At 40.2% G+C, this 14,430-nt stretch overlaps 1 protein-coding gene across 2 annotated transcripts in view; it reads left to right on the top strand.

Moving 5' to 3' along the window:
• Positions 1 to 14,430, top strand: part of LOC110113977 — a 52,432-nt gene that overhangs the window by 25,337 nt on the left and 12,665 nt on the right. For both annotated transcript variants that reach the window (XM_020846710.2, XM_028692104.1), the window contains exon 9: positions 9,556 to 9,644. In XM_020846710.2, the coding sequence (XP_020702369.1) occupies positions 9,556 to 9,644 (89 nt within the window). The remainder of the gene's footprint in view (positions 1 to 9,555; positions 9,645 to 14,430) is intronic.

Here is a 14,430-nt window from a genome sequence, read left to right as displayed (position 1 = left end):
AGATTTATAATCAACAAAAACATCGCTCTACAATTTTTAGTCTGCGGACTTTATGTTTTTACTTATTTTGGTATGATTTAGGTTTTGTTTGGGATGGCTTTCTTACTGCTTCTAAAAGCAGCTTCCTAGTGCAAAATTTTTTTAATTTTTGAATTTTTGCATTAAAAAGTTGTTTTTAGAAGCAGTAAAAAAGTCGTCCCAAACGAAGCTTTAATCAAATAAATCTCACAAAAAATCAAACTCATTGCTCCACTATTTGCTATATGCACTTAAAGTTTTAAATATATTGTGCTTTATTCCCTTTTGTGGATGGGGCATTTATTGACCTCGATAGCGGTATTAACATTGAATTAACAAAATGCGACTAAAAATGAGGAGCAAATGACTCTTCATCGCATGACAGTTGTTCAAAATGTGTTGAACAAAAGTCAATCTACAAAATCACATATGTTCGCGAAGCGGGCAACATTGACATGTTTGGGACAACTAAAATAGTCAAAATGGACACTCATATTTGCAAGGGTTTTCGATTGAAAAAAATTGAAAGTTTATGCACATGAGATGAGATCGGATCTATGCACATATTAAATATAGTTTTTTTAATCAGATCATAACAATGATAATAATAAATAAACAAATAAAGCCTAAACCTAATCCACTATCTCATAAATCCCCACTAACCCATGATCTCTTTCCCATTCACAACACTCATACGTTAAGACCACTATCCGAACACATCTTCCCTTTCTCAATACGATTCTCCCCACACCCAAGGGCTATCCCACTCGCTTTATATTGAGATCCTTGCCAACGGCCACACGCAAGCCAGCCGAACTCCCTCGCTCACTTTCTCATTCTTTGTGCTGCAATTCACTCAATCGTTCAACAACAACTGACCTTGCCTACACGCGACCCCAACATTCAATCATGCCCAGCCTGAGGTTGCTGGTCCAGTAGCCCTTATTTGCATGGGATACTAGACGATCTCGTTGCTTTGACCATCATTATGTACGCTGTTGTCGAATTTCGATGCTCTGTCTGCTCTCGTCGTTGCACAACCAGTCGTTCAAAAATCATTCAGCCCTTGACACCACCGCCTCTAGTAGATTTAGTCGACAACCTACCGCTCCTACCAGTTCTGACCCCACTACCGCCGGCCTCCAACCCTGTCATTGCCACCCTCCCTAGCTAATTGCTCTCTCATGCCCTTCCTCCACCTACCTCAATCAACTCTCGTTGTTGTGTTAGATCAGTTCGAAGTGGATTGGTCCAGCCGGCCCCAAACTAGTGTCGGGACCTGGTTTACACCAGGCAAACCAAGGAGCTGTCGGTCCCCTTTTTGGGCCCATGAATTAAATGTAATTTAATTAGGAGGGGGAGGAATTAGGAGTGAAATCAATTAAGAAGAGTTGTTTAGTAAGTATGCATTTAATTTTTATTCTCTAAAGAGGAGGGAGAATTAGGATTAGGGTTATGGGTTATTTTGCTATTTTTGAGTTTTCTCTTAGGTGTTTTGGGATCTAGCCACCGGATAGATTGGGAGAGTTGGATCTTCCTCTCCAATTGAAGATTCATTGTATTCTGCTTGTTTTACTCTACTTTTCATCTTTATCAAGTTTCTCTAGAGTTTGTCGAGGGATTTATTTCAAAAATCTGCTTGAAGATTCATGAAATTCGCAGTTGTAGCTCAGGTTTTCTCAATTCATGCACTTGTTTCCTAACAAATTGGTATTAGAGTCACTTTCTTGGGCGAAAAAACAAGCTTTCGTTGCTGTTTTTGCAATTGGAACTAGATCCAATTAATGAAAGCAAAGAAGATGGATGCATTGAAAGGCGAGATGGAACAACTCATGGCCAACATAGAGGAAAAATATTCTGGGGTGGAGGGAAGATGACCATCGAGAACCGCTTCAGGGACTTTGAAGAGATGATGAAAATGTTGCTTGAGATGCAATCGAAAGCATCACCAACAATTCCAAGGGTGGAATCACGAGGAAAGGAAATCCAAGAGGACGGCGATGAATTGGAAAGTGTTTTCCATCGAGGACCATCACATGGATCCCCGTTGATGGGTAGATCAGATTATTTCGATGAGAGGACAGCAAAGAGGAGGGAAGACAACCCTTTTGGGAAGTAACCGACATGGGAAAGATGGAAGGGAGAAGGACATGGTTGGGGGAGCCATGTGGTCAAAACCAACCAAGAGAGGAAGGAAGGGAATCACACCAACATTATATCGGGGGAACTAATGGGGGAAGGAATCAATGGGGTATGGATATGAGGGCAAGGAAGCTAAAGATGCCGATCTTTGAACGGGAGGATGCTTAGGGTTGGGTGTACCGGGTGGAACGTTACTTTGCCATTAATGGGTTGACTGAAGGGGAGAAACTCATGGCGGCAGGTCTATGTTTTGAAGGAAAAGCCCTCGCCTGGTTTCAATGGAGGGAGGCGAGGTATCCGATCTACTCATAGGTGGAATTTAAGGAGTGCTTGTTGGAACATTTTCGAGCCATCCTGGAAGGAGACCACGAGCAGTTCTTTGCCCTAACGCAGGAGGGGACAATTATGGAGTACCGGGAGAAATTTGAGCCATTGTCAGGGAGACTGAGGGGAATTTTTGAGGAAGGATTGGAGGGGAATTCCATGAAGGGGCTTAGGAAAAACATACGGGCGGAACTCTGGTACTGAGGCCTTAGGGGCTGAGAGAGATGGAGCTGACTTAGAGGGTGGAGGAAAAATGTTAGAGGGAGAAATCCATCAGAAGTAAAACCATGGGAGGAGCCTATCAAAGTACCCCTACAACCCTAGCTCCCAAAACCCAAACAATATCCTTCCAGAGAGAGGTTCCAAGGGAGGAGAGCGGTGGAGTTCGCTAGGGGGACTGAGCAACTCACAGAGGCGGAGGTGCAGGAGAAGCGGGCATAAGGGATTATGTTTTAGATGTGATGAGAAGTACATGCTAGGGCATGTGTAAAGACCAAACCTTCAGGTTCTCACTGTCGGTGATGATGAGGAAGTTGAGGAGGGAGGTGGGAGTGAGGCATCAACGGAGGAAGAAAAACTACATTTAGATGTGGCTGAGGTCTCTTTGAACTCAGTGTTGAGGTTCACTCCGAATCACATTATGAAGGTGAGAGAAAAAATAGAAGATAAGGAGGTAGTGGTGCTGAGACATTGGGACCACCCACAATTTCATCTCCAACCAAGTTGTGGACCTGTTAGGGTGTAACTGGTGGACGCAGGAAATTATGAGGTGATGATGGGAACAGGGCAGATGGAGACAGGTAGAGGGGTGTGTAGGGGAGTGGTTTTGACCATACATAGAATCTAGGTGAGGGAGGTGTTCTCCCATTGGAGCTAGGGAGCACTGATGTCATCTTGGGGATGAGGTGACCGTAGACCTTGGTGAATTGGGGACACTAAGGTGGAAGGGAGTTGATGGTGGAAGGGAGGAGGATGGTAATTAGTGGAGATGCAGGTGCGATGCAAGCCTCTCCTAAGCCATGGTGTCACTAAAAACCATGGTAAGAGCCATACAGGAGGAGGGAAGAGGATTTCTGGTTAGAGCTTAGAGGGGATCAGAGGGGAGGAAGGAGGGGACTTCCCTCTTTTAGTACAGCCAGTGATACAACAGTTTCGTGTGATTTTTTAGCCACCTCATGGATTTCCACCCAAAGGAGACATGAGCATGCCATCACACTGAGGAAGGGTGTATCACCGATCAGTGTCAAGACTTACCGATACCTTAGGTCTAGAAGAATGAAATTGAAAAGCTAATTCGAGAGATGTTAGAAGCGGGGATTATTAGGCCTAGCGTGAATCCTTTTTCTAGCTCAATTCTACTAGTTAAAAAGGACAGGAGTTGGTTTTTTTGTGTGGATTACCTGGCCTTGAGTAAAGAGATAATGCCATACAAGTTTTCTATTCCAGTGATGGATGAGCTGCTAGATGAGCTTTATGGAGTAGCAATATTCACGAAGATGGATCTGAAGTCCCGATACCATCAGATTCGATTTCGAATGAGAGAGGAAGATGTCTCGAAGACAGCTTTCAGGATACATGAGAGACACTATGAGTTCTTGGTGATGCAATTTGGTCCACCAAAGCCCCTGCTACCTTCCAATTTCTCATGAACAAGGTGTTTAGACCTTACCTCAGGAAATTTGTTCTTATTTTCTTTGATGGAATCCTTGTGTATAGCAAATCTATTGAGGAGCATTTGGAGCATCTTAGGGCAATATTGGAGGTGTTATAGGAGCATCACCTGAGGGCCAATATGAGGAAATGTTGTTTGGCATAGGAGAGTGTAGAGTACTTGGGGCACGTGATATCATAGAAAGGGGTGGTCGCTGATAAGGCTAAGATCAAGGCAATGCTGAAGTGACCTCTATCCAGGAATCTGAGGGAGTTAAGGGGTTTCCTAGGATTAACATGATACTATAGGAGGTTCGTGAGAGGATATAGCAACATTGCATGGCCTCTGATAGAGCAGCTGAAGAAAGACAACTTCTTGTGGGAGAGGCAGCTACTTGGGCCTTTGAGAGATTGAAGACTGCTATGACCACAATTTCGATCCTGGCATTACTCGATTTCAACCAGATATTCGTGGTAGAGACAAATGCCTCAGGATATGGGTTGGGAGCAGTGCTCATGCAAAATCACAGACCCATAGCCTACTTCAACCAAGTGTTGACAACTAGAGCCAGGTTGAAGTCAGTCTATGAGAGGGAGCTGATGGCCATTGTATTAGCTTTTCAGAAGTAGCTGTCGTACTTGCTGGGACGATATTTCGTCATCAAGATCGACCAGAGGAGCTTGAAGTACTTACTAGAGCAGATGATGGTGATCAAGGAGCATCAGAGGTGGCTGTCCATGTTGTTGGGATATGATTTTGAAACCCAGTACAGGCTAGGGCTGGAAAACAAGGCGACATATGCCTTGTCCAGATGCGTGGGGGAGCTCCAGGAGATGGCCATTTCGATATCGCTGATGTTGGATTTGGGGGCTATTAAGGAAGAAAGTGCGCAGGACAAGGAACTGAGGAAGATCAGAGAGGATATGCTGAAAAATTAGTATAGCCATCCGGGCTATTCAGTAGATGGGGAGAGACTGCTATACCAGGGGAGGTTTGTACTGCCACCAACCTCAATTCATATTCCGCATTTGCTACAGGAGTTTCACGGGAGCGCTATTGGGGGTCACTTGGGTGTACATAAGACATACATGAGATTGACTGCTGAACTATATTGGAAGGGAATGCACAAAGATGTAGAGGAGATGGTGGCCGGGTGCAATGTTTTCGAGAGGAATAAGTATATGACTATGGATCCAAGGGGGCTATTACAACCTTTAAACACTTCCAGGCAGAGTGCGGGAAGAGGTCTCTATGGATTTCATAGATGGGCTACCCTGATTAGAGGGGTTTATAATTATTTTAGTGGTGGTAGACAGACTAAATAAATATGTTCATTGCATTCCTCTCCGACATATCCTTATACGATAGTAACAGTGGCATCAACTTTCATTAGAGAGGTGGTCAGATTACACATGATACCAAAATCGATATTATTCGATCGAGACAAGGTGTTCCTCAGTCACTTTTGGAGGGAGTTGTTTAGGCTGTAGGAGATTGTACAAAAGAGGAGCATCACTTACCACCCTCAGACCAACGGGCAGACGGAGGTGGTCAATAGGAGCTTGGAAACATATACGCGATGCTTTGTTTCAGAGACACCTCGGCAGTGGGCTAAGTGGCTGGCGTGGGCAGAGTACTAGTATAATACTTTGCATCATTCGACATCTTAGATGACCCCTTTCAAGGTGTTGCACGATAGAGATCCGCCTCACATGGTGCACTTTGGGCAGAGTAACTCATCGGTCTTTTCATTGTAGTACTTGGTAGAGAGGGATCTGTTACTAGAAGAATTGAAAAGACATTCATTGAGACCTCAACATATTATGAAAAGACAGACTGATGAGTATAGGAAGGACATTCAGTTTGAGGCAGGAGATATGATGTATTTGAAGTTTCATCCTTACAGGCAGATGACAGTAGCAAGTAGAAGGAATGAGAAGCTGGCACTAGGTTACTTTGACCCTTTCGTGATAGAAGAGAGGATCGGGGCAGTGACATATCGACTAAAGCTACCTCCGACCACAGCCATACACCCAGTTTTGCACGTGTCGTAGTTGTGGAGAGCTATAGGGGATCATACCTCCACTGTAGAGTTACCAACAACACTAACAGAGGATTTGGAGGTGATTTTGGAATCACTGGAGTTGATAGGAGTGTGACACGGGAGGGAAGGAAGTGCTGATTAAGTGGAAGGACCTACCAGAGTTCGATGCCAATTGGGAGCTGTATGTGCGGATGAAGCATCAATTTCCATTCTTCCATCTTGAGGACAAGGTGGTTCTTGAATTAAATACAATTTTAAATAGGAGGGGGAGGAATTTGGAGGGAAATTAATTAAGGAGGGCTGTTTAGTAATTATGCATTTAATTTGTATTCTCTAGGTGGGGGGGAGGGGATTAGGGTTAAGGTTATGGGTTGTTTTGCTGTTTTTGAGTTATCTCTTAGGTGCTTTAAGCTCAAGCCACCGACTAGAGGTTTGGAGAGCCGGATCTTCCTCTTGAATTGAAGATTCATCGTATCCTGTTTGTTTTCTTCAACTTTTCATATATTATCAAGTTTCGCTAGGATTTGCCAAGGGATTTATCTAAAAAATTTGCTTAAAGATTGCTAAAATTCCCAATTTCAGCCCAAGTTTTCTCAATTGCACTTGTTTCCTAACATATTGGTAGCCCCACAATCACCAGTGAACCAAGCCGTTGACTATCCAAGGCTGAGAACTCCTCTCACTGGCCCAACATCCCTCTAAAAGAGAAGTAATTTCTTACCCACCCTTTCACTCTAAAAATTAGTAAACTCCAAAAAGCGAGCACGGAAACTACGAACATGGTATACATTCCTCTCTCATGCTTAAATAACAAGGAACATGAAAGATCCCGCGTTCCATTGATCTTAGATTTAGTTGGGAAGACTGAAAATTATGTGAAGACTCCACGTCCAATGTATCTTTGATCTGGTTGGGAAGAACAATAACTATATGAAGACTCTGCGTTCCCTTGATGTTTGATCGGGTTGAGAAAGACAAAAAGGCTTTAGCTACCCAACACGCCCCCAATTTAGGGGTGACTTTGGGAAACTGTCGAAATTTTGATGAATAAGGGACCCTCAAACTGCAAAATTAAAACATATTTTTGAACATAAAAATATCCTTATTTCGGTCAAATTTAAAGTTACATTGAAATTAATAACTTAGGTCAATGAAATCAACTTCTTTCAAAGATTTGCTAATATATATATATATATATATATATAAATATAAAGTTTACATCAAATTTATATCAGGCGTAAGTGCATGTTGCATTTACAAATAATATCAAACCACTTACCAATTAAATGAATTTTATGTAGCTTATAACATCAACATAGTTATGTCGCTGATATGTTCTTGGTTTCTCTTGAGTATGGCGATTATCACTCAAAATCCTTAACATTAAGGGTTGAAAGCCATCGATATTTTCCAAGCCTACAACATAATGCGAAGATGAATTTTTTTATTAAAACTTCTATTGAGACTCTTATTAGACACTTATGATAGTAGGTTATTTTGGTGTCATTTCTATTTAATATACACCATTATCAAACAAATGTTGTTATGCTTTTTGCTTGATAAAATTCACATATCTCGAATAAAAATTATAAAATATAATGTATATGATGACATTATATCAGATGGCAACACAGCTATCATCCATAGTCACTCTAGCTTTCTCAAGTGGATGATTAGTATCTAATTCAAACCCAAGATTAAAAAAAAAACATAACAATGGAGTAAATGAAAGCAAATATGAGAAATGTTAACTACATCAATCAAAACTATCGGTCATAGACCCAAATCTAAGCTTGATAGATCCTACTCAATCTAAGGGTTTTAGTGTGATATTCTCAAACGGGTCGCTTTGTACAAAATGTAAGGTTATAAAACCCGTATTTAAAAAAAATCGTCCTAGATTCAAGGCAAGAAATACTTGCACAGGCTAACTAAAACCTAAGTCAAATAGTTACAACTATCTAATCTCTCTTAAAAAAATCAAATTTATTCCCACTAAAGTATAAGATGATCCTGCAAAACAAGTCATCCAAATTCTGGCCTTCCAATGGATGTAAGCCCCATCTTAATTAAATTTGGTTTTCAAATAGATATATGCCATACTTTAACACAAATCCCTTAGACTGTCTTACATATAGAGCTAGGTTGTAAGACCATAGTTTGGGTAACTCTTAAATAGAGCAACAAGTTCCAAGCCAATTAAATTCGGGTATTCCAACGGATATAAACCTCAAATTAGTCAAATTATGGCATTCCAATTATTGCAAGCTCAAACTCAAATCGTATTTGGGTCAACTTCCATGCTATGAGCCCACTGAATTAATTAAACACCCAAAAATAATAAGAAATTAAAAAAATCTATATATAGTCACCTTGATTTACTTGGGATCTCTGAGAGGAGGCAACCCAGGGTTACTAATTAGATTCCCTAGATGTTGTGGTCTATGGTTCGTTAACATTGGTAGATTCAGATTGCTAGTATTCCTGGGATGATGGAACCATGAGGTCTTGATCAGGTCTACCTTCATCCCCTACAAATATCTCTCATTAATCCAAAGAAATCTTAGAATACTAAGCATAAATTTAAAACTATGTCAGGGTTATCTATCTTTAATCGAAAGTGTTCTCCCATGAGTGAGAGGGGTAATTAATTATGAGAGGTTGCACTCATAGGAAGTTGAGACTCCAGATCTAAATAAGCCCTAAACATTGAGGGAAATGTGGTTAATTAAAATTAATCTACCTCTTGAAAAATGAAACCCTAACCTTGAAGGCAGAGGGTTCGAGCATCATTTTTTCTGAGCGAACAACATTCTACAAACTAAGTTTATGATATTAAGCATTCTTGCAACGAACACCAACCTATAAAATCATTGGTTTTGGTGGATGCCATTTCACTTACTATTCTTATCGCTGAGTTTCTTCTCACCTACAGAGTTGCATCTCATAGTTTTCCAGTTTTTATTTATTTATTAGTGTTATATGGTTGGAAAATGATGTGGTCCAAATGGATTTCAAATTATTTCTTTAGTAGGATGTTTCTACCATATTTGTTTTATGCTCTTGGGTTAAAATTGCCTGGAATATATATTTTTACTTGGACAGAAATATGGTTAGTAATTATTATGCGAGGCGAATAATGCAATTGATTTTGGTAGAACGATTTTCTTTTTATTTAACATTGTTTGATGAGGCCTGCGTAACACGCCAAAATGTGGCCACTAGAAGTCAAAGTTGAAGCATGGCTCATTCATAATATTGACTATAATAGCGTGTTTGTATATAGGGGCAGCAAATTTTCATGTTGATATCTAAAACTTGCACATTTTGTCCTACCATTAACCATTTTTTTCTTTATTATTGCTTAATGATGAAGGTCCTTGATAATCTTCCACATGACCTTGCATATTCCCCTGATCAAGTTTCTCCGTGGATGGAGACTTGGATTGAGAAAGAATCAGACAGGTTCGTAGCATTGTGAAAAACTCAAATTTACATAAATTATTATGGCACTTAATTGCAATTATCATTCTAACATCTGAATTTTATTATAGACTTGTGTTCAAATGTTGACTTTTCTTGCCCAAAAGTTACATTAATGTAGTCGCCGTTATTTGTCTTCTTTTGTTATTTACTTTCAATTGTTTTTTCAGCTCCCTTCACCCATTATAGAAGATAAAAATTATTTTTTTCAACCTGCCTCTCCACATGCCATTCCAGAAATTTCTAATTAGGATGGATATTATATCACGTAATCAATAGCCTAGTGTAAGATGGATCTACATCAATGTTTGCAAGAATGCTTGGTAGTTTGTTAAACATGGCCTCCTTTTAATTAACTGACAACCAAGGGTGCTTATTGTGATGCTCTTGTCTTCATATAGCTTCCAAAAGTGACCTTCCCAGTAGCATATTATCCAGATGCACGCAAATGCTATATGTTTCTCTTCTGCTAAGGGTTGTTTGGTTGGCTAAAAAAGGAATGCAATGTAAAAGAATATTTTGGAGTTGTTTGGATGAATGTAAAATAAATGCATGTAATTGTTTGGTTTGAAGTAAAATAAATGTAGTATAAGTCCAAAGATCGTGGTGGTCGGCGACGGCGCTAGTGGTGTTTGGCGGGTGGCAGCCTATGATGCACCGACACGGACACGGCGACACGGACACGACACAACACGGACACGACAATTTTTAAAAATATAGGACACGGGTGCGGTGTGGACACGGCATAATATTTTTTTAATATAATATATAATAATTTTTAAAAAGAGAGGACGCAGACACAGCATGGACAGATGGCTCTTTTGAACCTTCACCTAATCCACCATCGCCAACAGTAAAGCTTATTTTGCTAACAAACCAATCACACATATGAATGCATCAAATTAAATTGATATGAAGTGAAATCAAAATATCCCAATAATAAGACAACATGAATACAACAATATACCGGTCTGCCGGGGGTCCAAGGGGGCACTGCCCCCTGGCAGGGTCGACCCTGCTCGTCAGGTCGCGGGTCAAGGGGCAGTGCCCCTGCGGGAGTTCCGGGGCAGCGCCTCTCGGAACAAAATTTTATTGTAAGAGTAATTTTGAAGTTCTCTATATTTTTAAAGTTCGTAATTGTTTGTATGGGAAAATACAGAGTGTACCGTGACATGTACCTAGCAGGTACCGAGCACATATACCTAGGTATCGAGCATGTACCCTAGCAGTATTGAAGCGGTACTGAGCATGTACCTAGCAGTACCGATCATGTACCATGCGTACTGAGCATATATTGAGCAGTACGAACATGTACTGAGCAATACCGAGCATGTACTGAGCGGTACCGAGCATATACTGAGCAATACCGAGCATGTACCTAGCGATACCTCATTTAATAACCGGACACGTGTGTCCGATTTTAATTTTAATTTTTTTTAATTGCGACACTCCAATGCTGTGTCGGACACGTGTCCATGCCGTGTCCGACGTGTGTCCGTGTCCGACACTGCATAGCCTCTCTAAGTGCTGTGTCAGTGCATCATAGGTGGTAGCGACGTGCTACGTTGTTGGCCAATGGCGGCTGATTGCGGTGGTGGCTGGCGGGTGGTGGAGGTCGGTGGTGGGTGGTAGGTGTCGGCGATGGATGGCGGCAGCAGTCAAGCGAGCTTGCCTGCGGTGTAAACGGCTCTTCGCTCAAAACTAGATGAGTTTAGTTTACCTTAAAAATGAAATAAAATGATTTACATTACATTTATTTTACTTTGCATTCATTTTTCGTCCAATCAAACACCAATATTTTTCAAAACCCTTGCATTTAGAATACGTTACACCTACTTTACTTCCAACCAAACAACCTCTAAATAAGAAGAATTTGAAGGAACAAATACGGATGCCTCGATAAGGGAGCCAAAAAATCACCAAGTAGGATCATCAGCCAAATTGAAATCAACGTTTAAAATTGCGCAATAAAAGGCGCGCCTTGAGGCGCGCCTTTGCGCAATTTCGTCCATTTAAGCCTCAAAGCCTACGCAATAAGTTTAGTTTATGAGGCTTACGCCTCAAGTTTACTGAGGCGCGCCATCGCCTCGCCTCATATATTTAAGGCGTCGCCTTTTTAAAAATTAACCTATTTTTTTTTTTCAGTTCGGACCCCCAGTTGCCGACGTGGCGCGCCTAGTGAAATGTCGACGTGACATCAACATTTAACAACTTGTAAAGGTCGAATGGTTCAGTCGACATTTCAATTTTCAAGTTACAGTAAACTTTCGAACTTTCAAGCATTCACTCCGGAGGAATTTCAAGCATTCTTCACTCAGTTTCTTCTAAGATGTCGTCACCCCCAAAGAAAAAGGTAACTTAATGCTATGTTTTCTGTTTCGTAATTCGTATTTTATGGTTATGCTATGCGTTGGCGTTCAAGGCTCTGAAGATCTTCTGATTTTATGCTTATTCTATGCGTATGCATGGCTTCTCGAAACTTTTTAAATGTTTGATACTGTGATGCCATCGTGTTTTCTCTGTATTCAGGGTTTATGATAAATTTATGTTGAAATTTGAAACATAAAACCTAATCAAATTTTAAACATCGAGTAAATATGCGTAGGCTGTGCGTACTCAATGCGTCTTTTGTGCGTAATATATGCGTATACGTTGCTTACTCCGTGCTTATATTGTGCGTACTTTATGCGTGCGTATAATTTGCTGTATGTTTCCTGCACTGTGTGTGTGATGTGCGTAATATATGCGTATGTTATGCGTACACTGTTCGTGACCGTTGCTTATATTCTGCATATGTTGTGCGTTTTTTGTGCGTATCTCATTTACTTATTTTAAATTTATCATTTTTTATAATTTTCAGATATATGTTCGTCCAATTACCTATAGATGCTATGTTTATTCGTTTCGAACAATCTGTGATAACTTTGCTCAGCAAATTACTCCTGAAGTCAAGGACACATTGAAACATTTAAAGATGATACAGTTTTTGGAATTTCCTGGGTTTGAGCAAAATGTCCATCTTATTTATGAGCTGATCTCAAGGTGGGACATTTCAAAACAATGCTTTGTTATAAAAGATCAACTCATTCCTTTCACTGCTGATGAAGTGACCATTCTTACTGGTCTGCCAAATAAAGGAGAAGAAATATCCTGGCATTCCTTAGCACATACTTCAGTTACATCAACGGAAATAAGGAATGACATGATGGAGTTGAACAAGCAAACCCCCCCGGAGACTATGTTAAGAACGTTTATCATGTATTTATGTTCAAATTTACTTTTTCAACTTAACAACTTCAAAACCCCTCGGTTGATTCAAAGAATAACAAATAATCCAGATGTTTTTTTGTCAATAAACTGGGCTAGTTCAATTAGGGAGTTTTTAGTTGGAGAGTTTAATAAGGCAGCCTCCAAGATTTCAAATAAGAAGCCAGCAGGTTACATCAACGGTTTTGTACCTCTGCTAATTGTGAGTGCTAAGTGCTAACTGCTAAATTCATTCAAAATTTTATTGGCTCAATGTGAGTGCTAAAATTTTCTTTCATCTTATGCAGATTTGGTTCCTGGAGCATACTACTATTCATGCTCCTATGTATTCTGACAAAAGGCCCCGTTTTCTTCGATGGGCCGATGATATTGTATATACTACAGAGGTGATCACTAACTTATTTGCTAATATAAGGAAAAGTCAGATTTGTAATGTCCTACAGGCAGTAAACCAGGAAGAAATGGATATGGTTAATGTTGAGAAATATCCACCAGACTACCCTACATCCCCTGATTCCCCTCATGACATATCCACCCATCAAAACAACCCCCCCCAATCTCCCCATCATACCCCACCTCCTCAGCAAGATCCCCACAATCTCCTAGCAACCACATTAAGTTTTTCTGCTGAAGTACTTCAGTCTCTATCAAGAACAATAATAAAATCCGCCAAGAAACATGCACAAAATTTTTCGAGAATTTGAAGACAGGCTGAGCACAAAGTTTGAAGATCTTACTGAGAGAGTTGGAGTTATTGAGTCAAGCTCAATAATTACATTGATCAGAGCAAAAGTAGTTCCTCAGAAAATCTGTTAGCTACTCTTCATCTTTCAATAAGAGACAGAGATCAGATATCCCACCCCACAGCCCAATGAACCAAATGAGTCAATCCACACCAAAAGATCCAACCCCACCAAATAGCCATCCCACCAAAAGATCCAATCCCAACAAATGAGCCAGTCCCAGCAGAAATGCAACTTTATTCCATTATACAAATCAAATGAACCAATACTAGTAAAAAAACATTCAAAAATAAACCTGTAACTTATGTTTATGCAGTATGAAATAGAAAATTACAAGGTATTATGTGTTTTACTTCTGAGAAGAGAAATTTTGTGCTAGAATGTTGAAAAAGTTCTTAAAAGGTAAAAATTGCAACTTATTTTTTGTTGAAAGATGTCGTATGATATGCGTTAGGTATGCGTATGGTAATGCGTTGTATATGCGTGATGCTTATATATGCGTGTTGTTTATGCTTATGATATGCGGTGGAGGCGTATGATATGCGTGTTTTATGCCGTATTATATGCGTGGTTATGCTTATTGAAATGCGTATTTAATGTTTTTTTGCAAAGACGATAGTATCGTGTTTATTATACATCTTTATTTCCAGATCTGAGATTTGATGAGTATTATAGCGACAGTTATTAGGCAATTGAACTGTAGATATTTTTGCCGATCCTTTTAGATGAAAAGTGTAACCTTTATGCCAGACAAGTAC

Source organism: Dendrobium catenatum, unplaced genomic scaffold, assembly GCF_001605985.2.
Source record: "Dendrobium catenatum unplaced genomic scaffold, ASM160598v2 original_scaffold_117933, whole genome shotgun sequence".
Taxonomy (NCBI): Eukaryota; Viridiplantae; Streptophyta; class Magnoliopsida; order Asparagales; family Orchidaceae; genus Dendrobium; species Dendrobium catenatum.
This window is presented reverse-complemented; position numbering and strand designations above follow the sequence as displayed.